The 24605-nt window shown below is 65.5% G+C and overlaps 3 protein-coding genes across 4 annotated transcripts; all 3 read right to left on the bottom strand.

The window, feature by feature from the left end:
• Window positions 1–741: 741 nt before the first annotated feature.
• CDC34 (cell division cycle 34, ubiqiutin conjugating enzyme) lies at window positions 742–6321 on the bottom strand. The gene is made up of 5 exons (XM_057708753.1): window positions 6002–6321; window positions 3169–3255; window positions 2972–3069; window positions 2322–2456; window positions 742–989 (listed from the first exon to the last, which is right to left on the bottom strand). The coding sequence occupies exons 1-5, from the start codon at window positions 6176–6178 to the stop codon at window positions 776–778; spliced, it is 711 nt and encodes a 236-aa protein (XP_057564736.1). The 5' UTR covers window positions 6179–6321; the 3' UTR covers window positions 742–775.
• A 5245-nt stretch (window positions 6322–11566) lies between these two features.
• Window positions 11567–18661, bottom strand: TPGS1 (tubulin polyglutamylase complex subunit 1). Of its 2 annotated transcripts, XM_057708751.1 has the most exons (3): window positions 17751–18661; window positions 13424–13544; window positions 11567–12341 (listed from the first exon to the last, which is right to left on the bottom strand). In XM_057708751.1, exons 1-3 carry the CDS (start codon window positions 18086–18088, stop codon window positions 11664–11666), a joined length of 1137 nt encoding a protein of 378 aa, XP_057564734.1. In that variant the 5' UTR covers window positions 18089–18661; the 3' UTR covers window positions 11567–11663. The 2 variants fall into 2 exon arrangements, with proteins under 2 accessions (XP_057564734.1, XP_057564735.1); XM_057708752.1 differs by lacking the exon at window positions 13424–13544 and having other exon boundaries at window positions 11669–12341; window positions 17751–18652.
• An 812-nt stretch (window positions 18662–19473) lies between these two features.
• On the bottom strand, window positions 19474–23641 carry MADCAM1 (mucosal vascular addressin cell adhesion molecule 1). Its single transcript, XM_057709965.1, has 6 exons — window positions 23581–23641; window positions 23195–23467; window positions 22560–22898; window positions 20856–20991; window positions 20431–20807; window positions 19474–19583 (listed from the first exon to the last, which is right to left on the bottom strand). The coding sequence occupies exons 1-6, from the start codon at window positions 23639–23641 to the stop codon at window positions 19474–19476; spliced, it is 1296 nt and encodes a 431-aa protein (XP_057565948.1).
• Between the last annotated feature and the right edge of the window lie 964 nt (window positions 23642–24605).

Genomic DNA, 24605 nt, shown 5'->3' with positions numbered 1-24605 from the left:
AGCCCTCTGTCACGCGGTGGCGGGAGCCGGGGGTGAGAAGGGGTGCTGGAGGAGCAGAGGGGCTGGACCGAGGGGCTGGACCAACGGGCCCAAGGGTGGCAGCGGGGGGCGGACCGCCCTGTCAACGCTCAGACGGTGAGCGTCCCTGGCTCCTGGCCCAGACCGTGTGTTGCTCTCACTCAGTTCTCAGGCTGCGGCTCAAAGGCAGCCAAAGGCAGGTGAAGAAGTGGGTGGCTCTGTTCCGACAAGACTTTACTTCTGAGCTGGGCCGGGCCGGGGTCCGGCCGGGGGCCCTGGCCGCTGCGGGCTCTGGGGTCGCGGCCCAGGCTGGCGGCCCTAGCGCCCCGGGCGCCCCAGGCCCAGCCGCCCGCGAGGCCGCTCCGCGGGTGACCCCGGTGCCGCCCCGGCCCCTCCGGCCGGGCCCAGCTGCTCCTCCCCCACATCGGCCGGCCGCCCGCGGGGGCTCCCATGCACGCACGGGCCCCGGGGCCAAAGAGAGCCGGGTCCTCGGGCTTCTCGCACAGTCGCTTTATTGAGACTCCAAACCACCCGAGGCGGAGAGCGGGCCGCCCCGCGCCGGGACCCCGCGCCCCCGGCTCCGGCCGGCGGGCGGCCCCGGGCCCGGCAGCGAGCGGCCCCCGCGGGGCGCCCCTGCGGCGGCGGAGCGGGCGGACGGCGGGGCGGGGCCGGGCCGCGCGGCGCCCGGAGGTAGTGGCGGCGGCGGACAGGCGGGCGCCGAGCTAAGAGCTGTACGTTTATTGGCGGACACGCGGGCTCAGGAGCCCTCGGTGCCCGAGTCGTCCCCGTCGTCCCCGAAGCAGCTGTCGGCCTCGGCCTCGGCCTCGGCGTCCTCGTAGTAGTCGTCGTAGAAGAGGTCGGCGCCCTCGTCCGGCGCCGGCGCCCTGGTCTTCACGCAGTACTCGGCCAGCGTGGTGGGCACCTTCACGCCGTCCCGCTCCGCGTCCACCTGGGTCCCCAGCACCTGCTTCCTGCGGGGACACGCGTGCCCGTGAGGCCCCGCGTGCACACGGGCCTCTGCTCGCGCGCGCACACCCGCGAGCGCACACGTGGAGGGCGGGCGGCGCGGGCTCCGGGCCAGGACGAGGGCCGCGCGGGGCGGAGAACAGGTCCAGCGGCGGCCGGGGTCGGTCGCCGCGGGCGAGGGGCGCGGCGGAAGGCGGCCACCGCGAGGCATCCCCAGCAGCCCGGCCCCGCTCCTCCCCTCCCCGGGCGGGAGCACCCCCGTCGCCAGCACCGCGTCCTCTGCGCGCACGTCGCGCCTGGAGCTTTATCCAACCGACGGCCACGGGCCGGAGCTCCGACGCACCTGCCGCCCTAGGGGCCCGGCGCCCGACGCTGCCGGCGGCCCATCCAGAGGCCCCGCCGCGGGCTCGGGTCCCCACAGCTGCGTGGACGCAGGTGAGGACGCAGCCCCCTTTCTCGGGGTAAACGCTGGGCCTGGGGGGGGCCGGGTTGTCATGGAGACGTGTCTGACCTCCTCGCTTTTCTAAGAGGCAAATGACAAACTGAAAACCTTCCTGGAGGAGACTAAGTGAAGGATTAAGCTTGTCGTGAAAGAAGTTCTGAGTCCGAGGGGGACAAGTGACCCCAGAGCGGCTCACAGGACACAACACGCACCCCGGGGGCAATGGGGCGTGCAGACCCCCGGGCGGTCGGGCGCCCGCCTGCTCCCGGGGAGAGCAGGAGACCATGGGGCTGAGGAAAGGCTACCCTGGCAAAGGCCTAAGCGATGCGCTGCTCTTACAGCCAGGAAACAGTGACTTCTCATAAAAAAAGGCACTTTCTAAACACGCTCATGACACCCGGCTTTGCTGCCTTTAAAAAATAATTCCAAGTTTCAAAACTGCAGTGGAAGCGACTTTCACACCCATCAGGTGAAAAGATCCAACACCCCGCACAGCACGTCCTGGTCACGCGTGGAGAACTCACTCCCCGAGGAGACCGAGCGGGGAGACGCCGAGGGCCACGCGCACACGCTCACACCCCAGTGCGCAGGGTCCACGCACGCGGGGCTGGGGGATGGGGATGGGGATGGGGGTGGGGGGGCGGGACCTCTGCCCTTTCAGTGTCAGAGCAGGGGAACGTGGCAAGACCCTGCCGCCTCTTGGCGGACGCCAGGGTGTTTACCTGTGTGTGAAGTTCAGGCACCCACACGCTACGCACGAGACAGACGCACACGTCCCACAACACGCACGGCACGTCCGCACACAACGGTACACGCGAGGACCGCACACTTCGTGAGACGAAGCCCAGCTTTTCCGGCAACAGGAGGAGAGCCCCGGCGGGCCGCGCCGACTCACCGGATGATATCCGTATACTCGCGGTCCCTGCCTTTGCTCTCCTTCCACTTCCTGTACATCACGGAGGCGTCCACGTTGGCCGGTGAGAAAGTGTTGGGTTCGTTGAGGAGGGAGATGACGCTCAGGAGGATGGTTCTGGGGGGGCAGGAGTCGGCGTGGGGGGGCATCCGAGGCCCAGGGCTGCCCACCCGGGAGCCTTGCGCCCCGCCCCAGCCCACCACCCTCCACCCGCCCTCTGCTGTGCGCTGGACTCCTGCGGCAGAACATGGGTGGACAGCCAAGGCCAGGACCACCTTCCCTCTGCGGGAGCAGGCCCGTCCCCTCCAGGGGCATCCCGCCCGGCCTGGACAAAGGATGTGCGGGCAGGAGCAGAGTGCCTGGGCCGCTCGGGGGGGAGCACAGCCTCTGGGGACAGAGGTGCTGAGCTCCCTGGGCTTGAGGAAGGGGGGACCCCGGGGCAGGCAGACAAGGGCACAGGATTCCCAGAGGCCGTTCCCGAAGGTGGGTGGGACAGGGGTGGCAGGAAATGAGGGGAGAGGCCTGCAGGGATGGGGCACTCTGGCGGGACGTGGTTCCCACAGATGCCGCCACCGTGCAGGGAGCCGCGTCCACGTCCCCAGGGCTGGCCTGCCCAGCGCCAACAGCCTCACCTGACGTTCTGCGTAGGGTTCCACCGCTCCGAGGGCAGCTCCCCGCTCTGGGGGTCATCGACCGGGGGGTGGAGGATGGAGATGCACACGTCCCCAGTCTGTGTGGCATTGGGGGAGGGGGGTGAGTGTCCGCGGGCTCCGGTCCACACCCCCCCCCCGCCCCCACCCCATGCAGAGGACTCCAAGGGCAGGCTCACCTCGTAGATGTTGGGGTGCCACATCTTGGTCAGGAACCGAAAGGCCGGCGGCGAGTAAGGGTAGTCGATGGGGAACTTAAGGCGTGCCTGGTTGGGAGAGAGCAGGGAGCTCAGCCAGGGCTGGGTCAGGCCGCCCAAGACCACACACAGTGGTCAACCTGGGACCCGCCTGCCTCTGGAGCCCTCACGGGCCTGGGGCTTTTTTGGAGTCACTGAGCCGACTCTGTCCCTGCCCCGCTGTTGGCGGTGTGGGCGCCCGTCGGGAGCAGCACCAGGCCCGTCCCAGGCCTGTGAGGGGACCAGAGCCCGGGCCCCAGGGAGCACCGCGTTGGGCTCCCGGCCTCCCACCTCCGCCCTGTGGGGAGGATTAAAATAGACGGTGTCCACTGGGCAAGCGCCAGGGGCGGAGATGAGTCAGCACAGGGCACACGGGCTCCCTGCCTGCAGGTGTCTGTCCTGGGGGTTCAGGAGGCAGACAGGAAGGCCATGGGCAGATGGGGGAGGGCTGTGCCCCGGCCTCGGGTTCCTGGTGGTGCTTCAGGCTCTCGGGGCCTGATGGGACACTTCTGCTGCAGGCCCCCCATCTTGGGAGAATTGCCCTCCTGGGCAGGGGGCGCTGGGGGCACTCAGGGGAAGGCCCTCTGCTCTGCAGTGAATGTGCTAAGGCCCAGAGCCAGCCTGGAAGTCGGACCTCAGACCCTGCCCTGTGGTCCCCCCAAGCCCAGGGCTGGGTTTCTGAGTGACGGCCTGAGACCAGCTGAAGCCTCCTTAGCAGAGCCAGGGCCAGGCCTCCCCTCAGCAAGCACTCACGACGTCCCAGAGATGCCTTTACGCCTGTGCGAACGCACGCGCAGAGGAGGCCGGCGCCTTGCCCGCGGGCACGCAGCACACAGCTGCGCGGGGCTCCCCGACCCGGGTCTCTGCAGCAGCCTCGGCACCCGCTGCCCGGGGCCCCGCTGGCTCGGGAGGCGCGGGTGAGCTGGGCGGGCTGAGAGGAGGGCACCTGGGAGCGCTGGTGGCCCCGGGCACGTCCAGCCCCCTGCATGTCCACATCCTTGCCCCACTCCCCACCCAGCCGCAGGGCGACAGGAGGATCCAAGGGCAGCACGGCCACGGGGGGGCCCGTGCTCCCTTCCCTGACGGCAGCCTCCGCAGCAGATGTGCGGCCGCCCCTCCCCAGCCCACGCTTCTCTAGAAAAACAGGGTTATCCCCCCAAAGCCAGCCTGGAAGGCTGTACCCACAACCCCTCACGACCGTGGGCAACAACCAGAAACCCACATCCTCTCCTTTCCTTCCAGACCAATGGCCTTGCCCAGGGTCCTAGCCTGGCCTCGGGGCGGGGCGCGCGCTATTCCAGCTCTGAGCGGGGCCCTGGTCCTCACAGCCAGCTGCTCCCAGCAGCAGACAAGAGAGGCTGAGGGAGGGGCTGGTTAAACCACTTGGTGGTCAGCCCCAAATCTGTGCCCTGCGTGAGGAAGACAGATTCCAGATGAGAACTCAGCCAGGGCGGTCCACCCAGGCAGCGAGGGAACTTCAACTCAGGAAGCACCCAGCAGGCCAGCCTGCTCCCTCAAGGCCCCTGAGCAGGCGTGGCTAAAACGTCAGCCAAACGTGCAAACACTGACATCTGCCCGGGCAATGCCAGCCCCGCCCCGCCCCCACGCAGCCCTCCCAGCCTGGCCACTGGGCTCTTGGCAGGCGACGAGGGGGGAGCTCCCGCTGAGGGCCCAGGCCCCACCTCTCCTGCAAGGAGACCCCCTGCCTTGCCCTCTGGCTCAGTGAGCCAAGTCCCTTGATCTGAGAGGGGACCTTCCAAGGCTATATCTAGACGCACAGCCTGTCCAGGTTTTGGCCTAAGTCCTAGTCACGCTGGACAGAAACACAGCCAGTCCCGCGGACAGCCCTTGCCTCCCCACTCAGAGAACTGCTCAAAATGAAGCCACCACAGAGGGCCCAGACGCGACCCAGAGCATGCGATTCCCGGACGAAGAAGCGACCTGCTCCCTGGAACCTGGGGAAGGCCAGCCGGGCCGCAGAGGAGCCCGAGCTTCTGAGGCCGGGCCGGGGTGGGCTCTGCGGTGTGGCTTCGGGGGACAGGGCAGAGGGTGGGAGCCACGGCCCGAGGGAACAGGTTATGTAAAGCTCAGGACGAAGCCCACAGCGCCTGGCCCACTGCTATCGGCCAGGGTGGCCGCTTTCCAAGCAGGTCCTGGCTGCCAACCCCATCCGGGCCTCTGCTGGAACCCCAGCCAGTGGCTGAGCCAGCCCCCCGGCGGCGGGCCTCCCTCCCCCCTCCCAAGGCCGCCGCTCCCCCCACAACAGGGCTGGCTGGTTCCGGGGAGGCCTCTTCGTCTGCTCCGGGCAGCGGGCAGGGCCAGGAGGAGGGGGACGGGCACCAGGGGCTGGGGGCAGCAAGGGCCCCGCGCCCAGAGAAACAGGGAGGCTCCCGGACGGCCCCTCCGCAGCCCTGAATTGGCTTTAGAGGGAACGGAAGCTTCTCGGGGACTCCTGGGGCCAGAGGGCTCCCGGCTCCCAGAGGCCACCAGGCCGCGGGGCAGAGGCAGGGGGTCCCGGGAGCAGGAAGGACAGAGGGATGGGGGCCTCCCGAGGAGGAGGAACGGGGAGGGGGTCCCGGGAGCAGGAAGGACCGAGAGAACGGGGCCCCCGGAGGAGGAGGCGGAGAGGGATGGGGACCCCCCGAGGAGGAGGAGGGGAGCGGGCAGGGGGTCCCCCGAGGAAGAGGAGGAAGGGAGCGGGCAGGGCCCCGCGGCAGAGCTGAGGGAGGGGCCCGAGGAGCCGGAGAAGGGGGCCGCCCCCCTGCCCGCCGCTCGCCTTGAAGTAGCCGCCCTCGTAGTAGGTGTTGGGGGGCCCGAAGATGGCCACCTCCCAGTTGTACAGGTCGCCCTCGTCCACCAGGGTCACCCGGAAGCCCTCCACCGGCTCCTCCTGCAGCCCCTTGAGCTCCAGCAGCAGCGCCTTCTGCGAGCTGGGCACCAGCGGCCGGGCCATGGCGGCGGCGGACGGCCCCGGGGCCGGGGGCGAGTGGGGCCGCGGGGCCGCGGGGCCGCGGGACGGGCCGGGGCCGCCTTCCTCCTCTGCGCCGCCGCCGCCGCCGCCGCCCGGAGCCCCCGGGCGCTCCACTCGCTCTGCGCCGCCGCCCGGCGCTCCGCTCGGCCGCCGCGCCCCGCCCCCGCCGACTGCGCCTGCGCGCCGCCCGCCCCGCCTGCGCCTGCGCGCCGCCCGCCCGCGGGGCACGCCGGGAAACGATCCCTCCTCCGGCCGCCGAGCGCGCCGCCGGGAGCCGGGGGCCGCGCGCGCAGGCGCCTTGGCGCTTCCGATGCGCTGGGAGGCCGCCGCCGCCGCCGCTCGGACGAGCTCCCCGGACGCCTGTGCGCGGGGCGGCGGGCGCGGCCGCGCTACGCTGCCCGGGCCGGCCCGCTGCGCTCCGGGGGCCTTTGTGTGACGTCCGGGCGCGGCGCGGGGCGGGGCGGGGCGCGGCGCGGCGCGGGGCGGGGGCCGGCCCGAGCCTCAGTGTCCCCGCAGGTGCCCCGGCCCGGCCGCCGCTCGCAGCCCCCCGCCGCTCAGCGCGCCTCCCGCAGCGCGGACTGGGCACCCGTCCCGGCCGGAGCCCTGACCCTGGCTGTCCCCGCGTCCCAGGCCGACCTTGGGCCCACCGGGCTCTGGCCCGACTGCGCCCCTGGCCCGCAGCCCCACACAGCTCTGGGGCGGAGACTTGGGATGGAGCGTGGCCTCCGCCCCTGCTCGTGCGCAGGTGGCGGCTCCCCACGAGCGGGGGCGTGGCGCCCGTGGCCTGCAGCGGCCTTGGTGCCCGGTGACCCTGGCAGCCCACAGTTGCACCGACACCTCGGGCGGAGCCGGGCTTATTGCCTCTCCCGGGTGCCCTGACACCTGGCCCTGGGCTGGTCCCCGCTGAGGACAGGCAGGTAAAGCCCTCTGGGGAAGGAAGACAAAGTGTCCTCTGTGGAGAGGAACGGAGGAATCTGAGAAAGCCCTGGGCGGAGCCGCAGCTTCACCAGGACAGGGGGCTCTGCCCAGCACCCCGAGGGACCCGGAGGGGCCCCTCATCTATAAAGTGGGCTGCACACCCCCTCCGTCCACTGTCCCAAGTGTTCTCTGTCCCTCACTCTCTGCCCATAGCACCCGTGTCGTAGAGTCCGCATGCGGCCACTTGTTGATAAATAGTAATTAGAATTGATTGTAATTCTCCCAGAGAAGTTCCCCAAGATGTCTCCCCGTGTGCGCACCACGCCACAGGAGTTATTGGGTGACTGGAGGCAGCCCTGGAATGTAAAGACAGGTTACCAGGGTTGTGGCCCCTCCAGCTGGTCCCACATGAGGGCTTCTCCCCACCAAAAGCCTGCACTTCGGCTCTGAAAACATCCTGGGGTGGTGGACATCCGGGGTTTCCACCTGCCCGTTTTCTGCCCACAGCACCTCCGTTTTCCCCTGGGGGCTCCCGCTCTTAGTCTGCAAGGTTCAAACTGGGCTGATCCCCAAGCCCTGCCTGAAGGGATAGGTCACCCAGTCATGGTGCCCCAGGCCCCTTGGCTGCAGTGGTTGGTTCAGGAACAGCATGTGACTCAGCCTTTTTCTGGGGACACGGTGCTGGGATACCTGAGCTGGGAGAACCTGGACCTGGAGCTGTAGGAGCCTGTGGTCACCACGAGGCTTGTGAACAGAGTTGGCACTCAGGAAAGCTGAGCCAACCGGTGAGAAAGTGCTGAAGACAGTTTCGTGCTCCTGGATCCAGCCATGGCTGACCTCCCTTGGCAATAGTGCAAGTCAATAAGTTACTTCTTTGCTTACTAAGCCAGTTTGAGTTGAGCCTTACATCACATGCCACAGGACCCTGAATTCAGATCTAGGTCTGCATGAACTTGGAAATGGTCCTCAAATGCTAAACCTCCACGACTGTAAGATAACAAACTTGTGTTGTTGTGGGGTTTTCTGGGGTTTTGGGTTTGTTTTGTCTTGTTTTGTTTTTGCAGTGGTTTGTTACCACAGGCACAGGAACTGAATATCCTCAGTTCTGTGAGCATCAGATAATTCCTCTGGAAAATTAAGTAATTCATGGCCTTCCATGGACAAATCTAGGTGCTGGGGGTACAGTAGTGAGTAAAATATGTAAAAATCCCAGTCCTAGGGGAGACAGGGAGAAAGGACGTGAGCAAGCTGTTACATAAGTAAGCAACTTCTGGTAGCAGCAATTGCTGTGAAGAAAAAGAATAGTGGGCTTCCATGGTGGCAGAGTGGTCAAGAATCCACCTGCCAATGCAGGGGACACGGGTTCGATCCCTGGGCCGGGAAGATCCCATATGTCGCGAAGCAACTAAGCCCGTGTGCTGCAGCTACTGAAGCCTGCGCACCTAGAGCCCGTGATCCACAACAAGAGCAGCCACCACAATGAGAAGCCTGCGCACTGCAACCAAGAGTAACCCCGCTCTCCACAACTAGAGAAAGCTAGAGCGCAGCAGTGAAGACACAACACAGCCATAAATAAATAAATCTTAAAAAACAAAAATAAAGAATAGTGTCGCATCAGCAATGGGGGTGGGGCAGGAGAGTTATTGTGGACATGGGGTCAGGGAAGGCACCTTTCAGGAGGTGGCCTTTGAGCGGAGACCACAATGGAGTGAGCCCCGTGGGTCTGGAGGAACAGTGTTACCGGGAAAGGGAACAGTGACTGCAAAGGCCTGAGGTAGGGATAAGCTGGACCAGCTAGAGACCAGTGTGCCTGGGGCAGAGTGAGGGGATAGAGTCAAGGAAAGAAGCTGGGGAGTCTCTGCTCAGCTTTCCTGAGTTCTCACTTTGTTCCCAGGCTTTGTGGTGACCAGATGGCTCCAGGATCCAGGCCCAGGTCCTCCCAGCTCAGCTGCCCCAGAAAAAGTCCCAGGGCTGCATCTCATTGGCCAGCTGGGAGTCACATGCTGTTCCTGAACCAATCACTGAGGCCAGGGTGCGTGGAGCACTCCTACTGGCTGGTGGGGCTGGTGGGGTCGCCCAGGGGGACGAGGATGTGGGCTGGACCAGTGTGGGGAGGAGCAGGCAGGATGAAGCTATGACGTTCAAACAACAGGATGCAGAAAAGGGCCAGCTGAGGGGACAGCGGAGGCATGCAGGCCGAGCCCTGGTCCAGGGTGGACTGGGGCCTTCCTCGGAGACCACAGACTCCAGAGGAGCCCCAGGGTCAGGGAGGCTGACCGGAGGCTCTGTCTTGGATGTGGCAGGCCTGGGACGTCCTTGGGATGTCCCTGAGGAGACGCCCAGCAGGCGCTTTGCCCTCCAGGGCTGGGCCCGAGACGTGACTATGAGACTCCTTGGTGACCAGGCAGTCATGGAAGCCACAGCCCCGGTGAGATGCCAAGTGAGCGGGAAGTGTGAGGAGAGGAGAGGCCCCTGACAGGGCGGGAGGACACCTTCCCCCAGGGAAGCTGGGGAAGAGGAGGAGCCCTTGGGGGCTGTGGCGGGACCCCTATTGGGGTGGGGTTTGGAAGGCAGGGAGGCTGCGTGTCCGCACTGCTTTGAGGCCGGGTAAGCAGCACAGCTCCGCTTCCCCAGCCTGTGCCTGTAAAGGTTAAACCGGGACTTCTGGACCCAAGACCAGGCGTGATGCCGACTCGGGGGTGGCAGCGAGGGAAGGTGGACGGGGCAGAGGAGGTGACCCCGGCTGGAGTGGGCCTGAGCCTGATCCAGGGGGGCCCTGGAGCGTGAGTGGCCCCCAGAGTGAGCTTCCCCTGAGGCAAGCGGCGGGCTCTTGGATCCCCCGGTGGTCGCTCGTTGGCCACGCCCCCGGCGGTCATTGGCCCCTCCTGCCCCAGAGCAGGCGATGCGGCCTCGGGGGCCGCATGGCTCCGTCTCTGTGGTGGGGCAGCTGTGAGCCTCGGCGGCTGGGAAGGGGATCTGGGGGCACCAGTGACACCTGCTACACACTGTCCAGTCCAGGGACCACAGAGCTGACTGGAGGCTGCTGGGGCCGGTGAGTCCCTCGGGCACTGCGCCCTGGTCCTGGCCTCCAGGACGGTTTGGTGCTTCACGGGGATGCCCTTACCCGGCTGTAAGCTCCGTGCCCGAAGGGGCCTCCGCACAGCTTGCTCCCCGAGGCCGTCCAGCCCACTAAGGGCCTCAGCCCACTGACACCGCTGGCCCACTTCCTGTGTGCCAGGGCACTGGTAACAGCTAATGCTGAGTGGGGCACCTTTGTGAAGCTTCTGATTACATAACCAATGACCCCAAAACTTCATGCCTTGAAAAAGTAACACTCATTCATTTCCCTGCAAAGCAGGAGCCGCCCGTCAGGGACCTGCACGCGGCCTGCACTTCCTCACCACGTGGCTGCCGTGTCCCATGCTGGCACCCACGCGGGCACCTGTCGCCTTCTGTGACCCAGACGTGGACGCCAAGTACTGTCACAAAAGCCATCAAGTTCAAGGTTGGGGGACGCAGATTCCACCTCCTACCTGCCCCTGGAGGGGGGTGGGAGATTCAGGAAGAGGCGCGGGAGCAGAAAGGAAGCTGTGGCTGCTTTTGGAAAACACGGGGCAGTTCCCTGGTTTGTTGATTACTGGCCAAGGGCAGGTGCTGGGAAGTGGGAGGCAAGGTGGTCCCTGCCATCGGTAGCTTGAAAATGGCTTTGGACTCTGTCCCCGTGTGACCTCCCTCAATCAAAATAGGGGCGCCCTGGGTCCCATTTAACAGAGGAGGAAACCGAGGCCAGGAGAGCGCAGTCACCCGCCCGCAACTGTTCTGGGCTGGGAATCTGCTCCCTGGGGAAACCTGTGTCCAGGATGTGATCCTGCGGGTGGGAGGGGGACACCCAGGGTGCTTGGTGACTTGTGGTGCACCTGGATCCTGGATGGGCCCCACAGTGGTGGCGGAGGTGCTGTGGGTGTGGGTTAGAGAGCACGGGCCTGGGTTCAGATCCCTGCTGGCCCCTTACTGGTGGTGTGACCTTCACTCCTCTGGGCTTCGGTTTCCCCACCTGCCAGATGTGGCCAGTGGTTTAACATCTGCACAGGGTGGTGGTGAGTCAAGACATTGCAGGCATCGAACGTGTTAGCCATTTCTGTCGTCAGCGTTGTGACTGCCTGCCCAGCTGACCTCTTCCTTCGGTGGCTGGCGAAACTGAGGTCCAGGGAGGAGCTGCTGGGGTGGGGCACCCGTGGAGGGCAGGTCGGAGCCAGCCGTGCCCCCCAGGTCTTGGGGCTGTGGGTCCAGGGCACCTCGCTGGGTGCCCCAGTGCCCTCTGCTCCCATAAAGCCGAGTCCAGGGCACCCTGGGGCTTCTGGGCGGTGGTGGGACCCTCTGGGGCTGGCCGGGCTCCGCCACAGTGGAGAGCGTTTCCGGGGACACGGGCGGGCACACACACACCAGGTCAGCCTGGGGAACAGCCTTTATTTCTGCTGAGGGGAGGGGCCTTGGCAGGCTTGCTAGGAGGGATTCTCGGCCTCCCCCTGGCCTGAAGGGGGCTTGGGCATCATTCCAGGTGGGAAGCTGGGGGTGGGGGGCTCCCTGCAGCCCCGGCATGCAGGGACACCCCAGTCCTGGCCCCGGTGAGCCAGGCCCTGAGGGCACCAGGCATCCGGGCGCGGGAGGCGGCGGCCAAGCCAAGGGAGGGGCTCAGCCCACGGGCTTGACCTTGGCGATGAAGAGGGCGGCAGCCTTCTCCAGGAACTCCTCCCGGGTCATGGGGGCGCTGGGCCGCCGGGCCACCAGCGCGCGGTCCATGGCCAGCGCCAGGCTGTCGGGCCCCAGGCGCGAGCCGGCCTCCAGGTAGCTCGCGGGCGCGGTGTCGTCGCTGGCCTGCAGGGCCCCCTCCAGCGTGTCCAGCACGGCCTGGCCCACGCGGCGGTCGGCCGCGGCCAAGCCCGGGCCCTCCAGCAGCCGGTAGAGGGCGCCGGCGCGCGCCACGAACTCCAGCAGCACGAAGCAGGTGAGCATCCCCGCGCGGAACACGGCCAGCGGCACGGCCTCGTGGTCCCGGCACTGGATCTTGCGCAGCAGCGGCGCCACCGCCTCCTCGGGGGCCTCCCCGTCCCGGCAGATGCGCTTCAGCAGCTCGCTGTACGTGCGCCCGTCCAGCCCCGGCTTCTTCCTGCGCCCGCTGGCGCTCAGGCACTCGTAGGCCACACCCACGTTGTTGTTGAAGGCGGTCCTGCGGGCGGAGCGGGCGTCGGGCCGCGCAGGAGCCTGCCCCGCCCCTGCCCCCAGCCTCTCCCCGAGACCGACCCACAGCTCCGCGAAGCCTTTGCTCGGTGTCACCTTTGGGGGGGGGCCCTCCCCTCCCCTCCCCTCCCCTCCCCTCCCCTCCCCTCCCCTCCCCTCCCCTCCCCTCCCTGACCCCCAGCCCCTTCCTGTACTTCTCTTCGTGGTGTCCTCATGAGTTCCCCACCACATCAGCCCAGGAGCCCACCTCGGGGCTTTACCTGTCCGTCCCTAGTTACAGCCCCGGCGCCCAGAGCACTGCCCAGGAGCCCGAGAAACGCCGGCTGACTCCGCCAGCCAGCGTCTGCCCAGACTCTCCATCCCGCAGGTGACACGCACCCACGGGGTGTCATTGCAGCAGGACACTCCCCACCTTTTAACCTGGGTGAACCCATGTCACTCCTGCAGGCCCACAGCTGTGGCTCGAACCTGCTGCCGCCGGTCTTTGTGGGTAAAGCTCTGTCCGCAGGCAGCCACGCTGCCTCCTGCCGCAACAGCAGACCTGACAGTCACATCAGAGGCCGGCCGTGGCGCTGACGCTACTTACCGCCTGCCCCGTGAGGACCCCGAGGCCCCACCACGCACCCTGGCCACGCCAGGGCCTCACAGGTGGCTGAGGGCGTGGGCTGGGGTGAGCCTGGGCATCTAGGTACCTGGCTCTCACTCCCATCTTCACCCCAACCGCCGGCACCTGGCCACGGCCCAGTTCCACTTCCCCTAAAGCAAAGCGGAAGTGAGGCTCGGGGCGGGCTGATGGTCAGGCCAAGGGTCCCACAGAGAAAGGGGTTCCCGCAGGGCTGACAGTCGCCTCTTCTGGGAGACCAGGCCCACTCTTATCTGCGGGACCTGGCATGCCACCTGCCGTACGGGCCAGTGTGGGTGCCAGCCTGGTCCAGAGCACAGCAGGTGCCCAGGGCTGGACGTGCCGCCCAGTGAGCTCCGTGGGGCAAGGCCCCTTACAGAGGAGGAACAGAGGCCCAGAAGGGAGGAGGCAGGACCTAGAGTCTCGCCCCGCTGGGATTCACTTCTCACCTCTCCTGCCCCCGTTTCCAGGACTGGCACCGTGTTAGCTGCTGCCTCACAGTAACCCCTCGTAGGAGCTTCTGTCACCAGCTCCTTTCCCCAGGATGCGGGGGCTGTGGTGGGAGCAAGCCTGGTAGGGACGATGCCTGTGTCAGCTCTGCGGCCACGTAGCAGTTACCCCCACACCGACATCACGTTGTAGCCTGAGTCAGGAACTGGGAGCAGCTTGGCTGGGTGGTCCCGGCTCAGTCTGCAGCCAGGACCCTAGCGGAGCCGCCGTCCCCTGAAAGGTCCCTGTGGAGGCCTCTCCCCATGGGGCAGCGTGAGTGCACTGAGGACATGGCGCTGGCTCCCGGAGCAGGTGACCAGCAGGGCGACAACACAGGCTGGCCCAGTTTGACGTGGCAGGCAGCTGCCGGAGGGTGTGAATATGTGGGGGGGGCGGATTCTTGAAGGCAGCCCTCCCCACCCCCATGAGAGCGTGGTCCACCTCCCGTGGAGGGTCCCCTCCCCGCAAGCCTGCGTGAGCCAGCCCCTGCAGACCCAGCAGCAGTTGTGTGAGGCCCCTGAGGTTTCGGGTGTCTGTCCCTGCGGCCTGATGTCTCCCCCGGGAACCTGGTGGACCCACCAGTCGTCTTGAGCTGATTCACGTTCCCTGGAGGCGGCAGGGGTCCACGGCGCACCCTGTATGCTCAGCGCTGTTTCTGGTCAGCACAGACCTGCACCAGTTCTAGCCACTGCACTCTGCTTCCCTCATCTGGAGAATAAGGGTCCTAGCCCCTGCATCGCAGGATTCTCCGGAGGGCAGAGGGTAGATTTTGTGCCCGGCGTGTGGCAGGGGCCCCACGTGCGTCTGTCATTAGCTGTCACTGGCTGCCACTCAGCGCTGTCCAGGTGCTGTTTACCGTGGGCCTTGTGGGCAGGAAGTTGCACAGCGGGGCAGGTACGGCCCACACCCCACCTTGAGGCGCTCTCCCGGGGGCTCCCAGCCGTGAGGGCACGCTCGCTGTCTGCCATCCGTTCCACCTGTGTCAGCTGCCACGTGGACCAGTGTGCCAGGCATGTGGGCGTTTGTTAAAAAGAACCTATTTTTGGGTCATGTCACAGAGACACAGAGACTTTCCGCTGCAGACCGGGAGCTCTCAACAGGGCGACTTTGCCCCCAGGGGACACTGGTGACGTCTGGGCACAGTTTTGGTTGCCACCACTGGGTGGGTGGAAGCCCGGGAGGCTGCTCAACACCTGCAGGGCCCGCGATGGCCCCCCCCACAGAGTGACCTCACCTCCCCAGGGTCAGCAGTGCCGAGAGGGAGGGACTCTGGTTAATTGTCTGGAAAGAGACTGGGTCCTCTCCCTGCTCAAACCAGATGCCTGCATACATTCCCACTGAGTCACATGGTGTAAACCAGGGGGGGGCCCCCGCACCTGTGGGTCAGCCCCCTGCCTCACCCTCAGGTGTGTATTTAAATGTGTTCAGCGTCCCAGGACCTCAGAGGCCACATGGTCATGGAATGTAGTCTTCTGGGGGGGGGGTCTGTGGAATCCCATAACCTGGGGGGTCTTGTCCGGGGAGATTCTGCCCCCAGGGGACACTGGGTGATGTCTGGGGATGTCTGTGCTTGTCACGATGTGGGGGGCTCCTGGCATCGAGTGGGTGGGGGCAGGGAGGCTGCTCCACCCCCACAGAGGATGCTCTGAGCCGAGGAGACTGGCTCAGACCCTTTGGTGCTTTTGCATGGTTTCTGGGGCTGCGGGGACCTGCAGGGGTCAGCACTCCTGCTGTTCCTATTAGCACGCGGCAGCTTAGAAGGACGCCCCAGGCTCTGAGGGCCGCTGGGATGTCAGCGCTGCCATCACCAGTCCTAGCAGCCAGCACGTGTGATTTCTTGAGACACCGGCAGAGGGGATTTTGGTTGAATTCTCGCCAAATCTTTCATGCTGAGGACTTTCTGAAGAGCAGCCTCAGATGCCCCAGCCCACCCCTCAGAGTTGGGGTGAAGCTACCTGGCCTCGGGGGGACCACCTGTCTCTCACACCCAGGACCCACCTGGCCTGGCTTCTGCTTTTGACCTGGTAGCCAAGGTTACGGAGCTCCTAACTGGGAAGCCATCTCTGAGCTCAGCACCAGCCCCACCGCTGGGAGACCAGGTGTGCCACCAGCACCAGCCACGCTCGCTCCTCTCCCTCTGTGCCCCTTGCAGATGGCTCCGGCATCCCTGCAGTGCAGTGAACAGTGTCCCCCCAAGTGCACGTCCACCTAGAACTTTTGAGTGTGACCTTATTTGGAAATACGGTCTTTGCAGATGTAAGTAGTTCTGAACCTGGAGATGGCGTGAAGTAGCTTTAAATCCAATGCCAAGTGTCCTTTTAAGAGAGAGACACAGAGGAGATGCCACAGGAAGACAAGACAGAGGCTGTGGGGACGTGGCCACAAGTCAAGGATGCTTGGAGCTTCCAGAAGCTGGAAGAGGCAGGAAGGACCTTCCCCTACAGCTTCCGGAGAGAGCACAGCCCTGCCATCCCTGGATTTCCGACTTTGGCCTCCAGAACGGTGGGAGAATAAATTTCTGTTGTTTTAAGTCACCAAGTTTGTGGTAATTGGTTACAGCAGCCCCAGGACACTCAAATGGCCCCCTTGGTTCTAAATCCAACAAACATTTCTCAGCCCTCATCTCTAGGGCCATTGGACGCAGGGCCACTGCCAGCCCACAAGGTGCCTTAGTGTGAATTAGATAAAGCTCTGCAAAAAGCCTTCATGTAAACGTCCTCATCTGTGACATCTGTGGAGTGAGCAGCTTGTGCAGTGCTTAACCTGAACAACTGGACGTGGTGAGCCTGCCGCTGACTCTTCTCCTTGGAAGATGTCCTAGGTGCCAGTGTCTTCTGGTTCCCTCCTTCACGTCTGTTGTGCTTCTCTCGCTTTCCTGTGGGTTCGCTGAGGCTGGGCTCCTCAGAGGCAGGTCCTGGGCTCTTCTCAGCCCCCCGGAGGCCCTCACAACCCCCCACGCCACCTGACAACCTCCTGGCCCGGATGCACATCTCCGCTGCACACCCGACTGTTCATCTTCCTGCTGTGAGGTTTTCCCAGCCCCCAACTTAACGGTCCAAGCCAGTGTGGAAGCTTCCCGCAAGCCAGTGACCTCCCATTTCACGGACCACCTGGGGCTGTTTCTGCACCAGCCCCTGCAGACCCAGCAGAACCCCCAACCCCCAGGTCCCCATCTCAGAAGTGGCCCCGGCTGCTGCCTTTTCTGGCTGCCACTCGGACACCCGGCTCCCCCTTCCCCTGTGGCAGAGACGGGGTGGTCCGCGTGGATGCCCGCGCGCCACACCCCTTCCCACACCCGGCTCCCTCCCAGCTTCTCTGTGTTCCCCTGCTTGGGGACCGCACCTTAACTCTCTCTAAACTGTCTCGGGAGGGCTGCCCCCAGGCAGGCGGGTGCCGGGGTCAGGCCGCAATGCTCCTTTGCTTGGCTTCCGCCTCCCTTCCTGGGTTCTCTGGGGACCAATCCCCATCCACGACCCAGCCCACCCACATCCAGCGGCCACCTGGTCCGGTTGATGCTGCGAGTCAAACAGCTTCTCCCCACCCACCGGATGTAGGCCATTCCCTCACCGTCTTCCACGGGCTCAGAGCTGTGGGGTGGGGGTGGGGGGTAGGCGCCATCCCGTCCACCCCTCCCTGCTTCAGCCCTGCGAAGACTCGGGGCCTTCCCCTCCCCCGCGGGTCCTACACTGCAGCCCCCACAGCCTCCAGGCCAGTGCACTCGGTGGCCTCGTGCCCACAACACCTTTCCTTGTGTGTCATGCAGTGCCCTGCCTGGACGTCTCTCCTGCCCTCGGGGGACTGGATTGCTCTCTACCTCCGCGGCCCGGCCCTGTAAATATTCATTTTCTGGCTGAATGTAAGGGGATGCTACCACGCTGGGAACGAGGCAGCTAGGAGGGACCTGGCTTTGAGGCCTTGCTCTGCGACCTAGGGCCAAGTCCTGTCTGGGCTCCATGATTTTCAAAAGTGGGGTACGCTGCAAGGGGGACCTCAGCACCTGCAAAGAGGCATCACCAAAGCCCAAGTCGACCAGAGCTCCCGGCGCCAGCATTCGCGTGGCCTCGCAGGGGCCCCGCAGGGGCCCCGCAGCCCCGCGCCATCCGCGCCCCTCCCGCGCCAGGCATAGAGGACTACAGTTCCCAGCACGCCCCGCACTCGAGCGCCGGCGCCGGGGGCGGAGAGGCGCGCGGAGCCCACTGGGAGCTGAAGTCCGGTCGCGGCCCCGCCCCGCCCCGGCCCCGCCCCCGCCCCGCCCCGCCCCGGCCCCGCCCCGGCCCCGCCCCGCACCTCTGGGAGTGGTGAGCCAGGCGAAGGTGCCACAGCGCGCGGCCCAGGCGCTGCTGCTGCAGCAGGAGCTGGCCCGGGGGCTCCCCGGCGCCGCCGCTTGCGGGGGACCGCAGGCCCACGTTCTCGAAGTAGTGAGCCAGGAAGGCGATGGGCTCCTCGGGTCGGGCCTCCAGCAGCTTCAGCAGGGCCGCGCGCAGCATCTCCGTCGCGCCGACCTGCCGCAGGAAGTCCTCCTCACTCTCGGCCGTCGCCGCTGCTCGGGACACTCCCGGCCGCCCGCCGTCTGGGAAGTGAGCCGCCTGGGCCGCCGCCGGCCGCCGCTTCTCCACTGCCGCCATCTTCGCTGAGGGCAGCGGGGCCGGAAGCACTGCCGCGGCTCACAGCGCGCCGGCGCCGCGCGGTGGCCATCTTGGTTGAGGGCAGAGGGCGCTCGGATGCCGCTGGGACTCTGGGAAGCGAGCCGCGCGGGCCGCGCTTTCCCGCGGTTCTCAGTGGCGCGCTCTCTCCGGTCTCCTCTTTAGGTGTGTCGGTTGGCGTTCCTGGCTTAGGCCCCAAACTTAGATTTTGCCAGACTCCAAAATGGATCCCTAGGAAGGGCTCGCTTTCTGGTACGAAGCCAGATTGCTTGCCATCTTGGTGGTGGGCGGAGTTGTTAGATGGGTCCCCGAGCAACCGGTCTCCTTGGTTACCAGGGAAGCCCTGCCGAGGATGGAGGGGATGGTTCCACCCTAACTCCTGGACTAAGCGCCGCCCCCGCCCCCTTTTCTTTTCTTTTCTTTTTCTCCCCGCCCCTTTTTCTGATTTTCAACCCGGAGCCTTTGTGCTCTGCCTGGCCTTCAGCCCAACCCAATCTCGGTGCGCGTTTGTAGCTCACCTCGTGGGGAAAGGCCCCCTCTCTCCACCAGGCTGGGTTAGGGGCCTGGTCTGCGCTTCCGCCGCCCCTAGTTCTCTGTTCGCGTTCGCAGAACGAGTGGACCACACACGGTCCCGAGTTCCTGATCCCGGGCTGTTACCTTTCCTTACCACCAGAGGGATCTTTCTCACACCGCATCCTCTGTAGCTCTAAACTGTCCCACAGCTCCCCGGATCCAGAAGTCTGACGCCCCTGCCATCTGCAGCCCTGCATCTGCCGAAATCACTCTCTCGCCTCTCCCCCCGCCTTAGCCCCCAGCCACCCCAAAAGAGATGCAATTTCCCTTATGAAGCCACCTCTTTTCTGTGTCTTTGCCCGTGCTGTTTGCCAACAAATACTTTTCTCCGATTCTTTTGAGGACTTCTAGTTACTCTATAAGTGCCAGTGTCCCCACATGCAGGGGAAAGGCACCAGGCAGACCACACGCCTCTTCCCCCCCAGCCCTGGCCGCATGGGGCTGGGGTGTCTTGTCCTTCCTTGTCTCTCTGGGGAGTCACCTAGAGCAGAGGATGGTTGGAGCTGTGCAGAGGATTCCGGTGCCCTCGGACCACGACAGGAACCATCGAGGTCAGACCAGATGCTCTTTATTCTCCAGCTTCGCATCGTTGGGTGGGGGTGAGGGGGTTGGCTCCCCAGGGACCCCACTGAGGGGAAGCCCAGCCAACTGGGGAGCTGGACGTGCTGGCCATCAGGGTAAGGGGCCTATGGTCAGCCTCCCTGCTGTCCAGAATGCTGCAAACGTCCTCCAGCCGCAACTGAGTGGAAGGGAAGTGCCCCTCGGTGTGGTCCAGGCAGGGCAGGGGGCCCAGGTCATCTGGTCGGCCGGCAGCGTTTCCACAGGCGGTAGGTCAGGAACACCAGGAGAAGCAGCCCCAACACCAAGCTTCCCATCCACAGGGCTGTGGACCTCAGCGGGGAGCCTGGAGAGAGAGGCATCCGGAGTCTTGCACCTCTCTGCAGGTTTGGGGAGCAGCCCAGCAGAGCTTGCTAAGGGCTCCCAGATTGACCTTGTTCCCTGAAATTTTACAAAGGACTTCAGGGTTTAAAACGCCTTCTGAAATGTACGAAAATCCCTGGACTACCCAAAGACCTTTAGAGTGAGTCTTCTGAAAGGTACATAGGACCTTGTAGTTAGAAGTGGGCTGTCCAGTGAGGGGCAACTTGCTACAGCTGCATCTGAGGCATGACCAGTCAGAGAGGACAGCACTGTCTGGGTAAAACACACATCACATTCTGAAGACTTAGTTTGAAAAAAAAAAAAATCTCATTCATGCTTCTTGACAGATTACATGTTGAAGTGATACTGTTTGAGATATACTGGGTTCGATGAAACATATTGTCAAGCTTATTTTTGTTTTGTTTTTTCCTGAATGTGGCTACCAGAAAAACTGAAATTACTGAAGTGGCTGTATTCCTTTTTTTTTGGCCTCTCCACACAGATCATAATTCCCAGACCAGGGATGGAACTTGCGCCCTCTGCCGTGGAAGCACGGAGTCTTAACTGCTGGACCACCGGGAAGTCCCTTTTATTTCTATTCCACAGGCTGTCTCAGTCCACAGAGTTTAGAGTTTACAAAGTGCTGTGACACGTACACAATCCCTGAAACTTAGTTATCGTTACGAAGGCAGCTGTGATCTTACAGGGTCTGGGAAGCCCACTGGACAGCGAGGGACACGGTCTGACAGAGCACCCCTTATCTAAGGCCTGGGCGCAAGGCCCGTTCCCTCCCAGGCTCCCCCCGTGCCCGCCCCAGCCCTTGAACTCACATATTTCTGGGGCCACGTATAGGTTGGCCGTCTGGCCCCCGGGGTCCAGGCGACACTGGAACCAGCCCTCGGGGTGGCAGCTGGCCCACAGCACGCTCCGGCTGCTCAGCCAAGCCTGGACCCCTGCTTCCTGCATCTCGTAGGCCGCCAGCCCGCCAGGGGCCTGGGTCCAGCGCACGACCGTGCCTGGGCCGCACGCCGCCTCACACAGCAGTTCCAGCCCGCCCGGTGCTGACAACTGGCGTATCTCTGGGTGGCAGGGCCTGGTGGAGCTGTTCCTGGTAGCGGGGCTGGGACTCCTGGGGCTGCGGGTGGAGGCCTGCTCTGGGGTGACCTCGGGGGTAGGAGGGGAGGTGGTGATGGGGGGCTTTGGGGGGGTAGTGATGGGGGGCTTTGGGGGGGTAGTGATGGGGGGGTTTGGGGATGTCGTGACAGGGGGCTCTGGGGACGTTGTATCCGTGGGCTCTGGGGACGTTGTGATGCTGGGCTCCGAAGAGGCTGTCATGGGGGGCTCCGAGGAGGTAGTGACGGGGGTCTCCGGGGAGGTCAGGCGCTGCAGGACTGGAAAACACAGCAGCCATTTGTTCTCACTGCTGCCCAGCTGCCTCTCCTGCTTCCATCTCTCCACCTGGACCCCATGGTTAGACCAGAACCGCTCCAAGCCCCATCCATTCACGTGGGTGAATCGCAGGGTACTGCAGTGGGTAGAAGTGCAGTCGGGATGCCATGCCCCTTCCTCCAGCGCGCGCACCTAAATCTCCGTGTCTCCCTTTGCTCAACTGTAAAGGGGGTGATAGCCCCCCCCCAGGGGCTGGTGCGGAGAGTGATGAGGGTATTGGATTTTATTATAATGGGGGTGAGCAGTGGGGACAGGGAAGGGCCCCACCCCCCGCCCTTGCACAGAACCAGGACACACCTGAGTTTTCTGCTCGTTCCTTGTGGTGCAGATGAGAGACTGAGGCCCCGAGAGGGAGTCTGTCCGTGCTGCTGTGAGACGCCCTCCCACCGTACCCCTGCCTCCCCCGACCCGGGCTTCCCCTTGAGCCAAGCCCTTCCCGGCCCCAGGACCCAGCCATTAACGTGAATTTCGGGGTGCCCTCTCAGAGAACAAATCTGTGCTTCCTTAGTGAGAGGCTGCCAGAGGCTTGGTGATGCAGGCAGGGCCCGTCCCAGATGAGACATCTGATAATAACATCTGCCGTGAACTGAGCACCTACGGTGTGCCAGGCCCCGTGTTAAATGTCATTTGTTCATTCCGCAAGCATTCATTGTGCACCTACTATGCACCAGGCTCCGTGACAACAGCGACTGATTAATTCACTCAGGCTGTATCTACTGAACACCTACTGTGCGCTGCGCAGTGTTTTAGCCACTGGAGACACAGCCATGAACAAGAGTGACACTTTCTTATTTCGATGAAATGAACAGCAGGGGAGACAAGATAACGGGAAAAAAATAGAGAACACAGGAGAGTCGGATGCTGATAAGAGGTGTTAACAATCATTCAACAGGAGAAGAGAGAGGGCATGTGTTTGTGGTGGGGGTGGGTGGGCTTTGACCGCTTAGACAGGGAGGGCCGGGCAGGCCTCACTGGGAAGGAGAGCTGAGGGAGGTGGGGGAGGGAGAGTGGGGAAGAGCATTCCCGGTGGGGAGCACAGCAGAGCGAAGGCCCTGGGCAGGACTGCACGAGGGGTGTTGAAGGAACAGCAGAGTGAATGCGGGGTGGGGTAGCTGGGGGGTGGTGAACGGGGCCAGCAGAGCTGGCTGCGCAGGCCCCGGGGGTGCGGGGAGCTTGGGCTCTCACCTGGAGGAAGGTGGGAGCCCTGGGGGACTGTGGGTAGAGGAAGGGCAGGCTGTCGTGGGCCCTGGCTCAGGGCAGGTGCTCCGCAAATGTGCTAAATGAATGAACGAGCGAGAAGCAGCCCCTAGCTCCTACCAGCGGACAGGCTGGAAATGGAGCGCAGTTTTCTCTCGGCCGTGGCACTGTGACCCACCCGGGGGGCACACCGGAGGGGAGGGGCAGAACCAGGATTCCACAGGAGCCCCCGGGGACCACTCATCAAGGCTCACAGGCGCTGGGGGGCGTGACCTCCCCCACGTCCCGGGGTGACACTGAGGCCCAGGCTCACCTGCAATGGGCCGGCGGTGGCTCAGCTCCAAGCCCGGCAGCCTCATGGTCGCCTGGCAGTGGAGCGTGGGTGGGGCAGGGGTCCCCAAGGCGGGCAGCAGCCAGCGCTGGGTCACCCGGAACAGCGGGTCCTCGTCCTCCTGGAGCTCCTCGCCCTCCTGGGGCTCCTCCGTCACCTCCCGGAGGTCCTCATCGCCCTCCAGTTCCTGGTCCCCCAGGAGCAGGGACATGGAGAGGATGCCTGGGCCAGCAGGCGCGACGTTGTGGGCCGTGCAGCTCACCTCCAGGTCTGGCCCGGCTACCAGGGTCTCCGGGGACACAGTCAGCTGGTCCGGGAAGGCTGCGGAGGGAAGGAAGGAAGGGGGTGGGCTGAACCCCCAGGGTCAGAGCCGGGCCCTGAGGAGGGGGCGCGGGGACAGGGAAGACCCAGTGCCGCACCCGCAGGACGGGCAGGGGGTCAGGTGCAGGTCTGGGGGTGGACTGGGGCAGAGGGGATGCGGGGAGGAGGAACGGGCCGCGGAGCTGCTCAGCAGAGCCGGCGAGGCGGGCTTCGGGCTGGGGCGGGGCCGTCCGGGAGGCCTCCCCGGCAGCGGCGGCCCAGGGACGAGGGACGGCAGGGCCGCGGCGGGCGCTCACCGAACACCAGGAGCCGCACGACGTGCTGGAAGGTGACGTTCCCGCAGGAGCCCACGCACACGCGCGTCCCCGCGGCCGCCAGCGAGGCGTTGCGCACGGAGAGGACGCTGCTGCCCGCGCCGGACTGCACGGCGCCCAGGCTGGTGTCCAGGCCGCGCCAGCGCACCGCCGCCGCGCTGCCGTCCGCGCAGGCCAGGCTGCAGGCGAACCGCCGCGACTCGCCCACGGCCACCGCCACCTCGGGCTCGGCGGGCTCCACCTGCAGCGGCCCCGCTGCGGGCGACAGCGCTCTCAGCCCCGGCCCCGCCGCCTCCCCCTCCCCCTCCCCCGGCGCCTCCCCCCCCCCCGCGAGCCCCCTCCCCGCGCGGAGCCCCCCCCGCGCTCACCGCGGCCCGGCCGGAGCAGCCCCAGGAGGAGGGGAAGCAGGAGGGCGAGGCCGCGCTCCATGCTCGCGCCCAGGCTCTGTCCCCGGCCCGCGGGCGCAGCGGGCTTAAGTAGCGGCGCCCCGGGCTGCTCCCCCCCCCGCCCCGCCCCGCCCGCCCCCCGACCCCGCTGCCCCGCCCCCTCCTCCGGCTGCTCCCCGGGGGCTTCCCGAGGGGCTTTCCCACCCTGACCCCCGACCCCGGAGGCGACAGACAGGCCGGGGCTGGGGGCCGGAGACGGGGGCGGGGGGTCTGGGCCGATTCCAGGCCTCACTCTTCCAGACGGACGATCGGAAGATGGAGGCGGGAGAGGGCTGACCGTCGAGGTCAGTCTGTCGAGGTCAATTGCGTGGAACTCGAAGCCAGGCCCGGGGCCGGCGCCAGGTTCGCCCCGTCGCGGGAATCTCGGCGCTCGCTGCCCGGAGCGGCCGCGCGGGGCCGGGGCGGAGTGGCCTCCCCCAGGCTTGGGCGGCCGGCCGGGGGGGGGGGGGGGGTCTGAGTTGGCCCTCCTGGGTGGGGGGACCCGCTTGGAAGGGGGTTCCTGTCGGCGATGAAGGTGTCGTGGGGGTGGTGAGGCCCACGGTGCCTGGGACGCCTCCCCACCCACCTCCGGGCAGGAGTGATGGAGGCCTGGCTCCCTGGGCGTGGGGCTGCCTCAGTGCTCTGTTTCCCACCGCGCCTTGGGTCTGGGGTCCCCGGGAGACGCCTGCGAGGGGACCCGAGGCCTGAGAACCTCATCTTCCCAGCGCCGGAATCCATCCGCTCTTTTCTCTGGGCGCCTCAGACTGGCCTCATCCCCTTCTTCCAAGGCCGTCACCACCGGGCACCCAGCGTGGATGTGGAAGCACCCTCTGAGCACGAGGACACCCCGCAGCTTCCCCCGACAGGAGAAATGCCAGCTCTTGGCTGTGGCCCGAGCCTGTGGGGCTGGGCAGCCTCAGGACCTTAGCACGTGCCTCCCCTGCCCACTCTGTGCCCAGATGCCCCTT

This window comes from Hippopotamus amphibius, chromosome 15 (genome assembly GCF_030028045.1).
Source record: "Hippopotamus amphibius kiboko isolate mHipAmp2 chromosome 15, mHipAmp2.hap2, whole genome shotgun sequence".
NCBI lineage: Eukaryota > Metazoa > Chordata > Mammalia > Artiodactyla > Hippopotamidae > Hippopotamus > Hippopotamus amphibius.
This window is presented reverse-complemented; position numbering and strand designations above follow the sequence as displayed.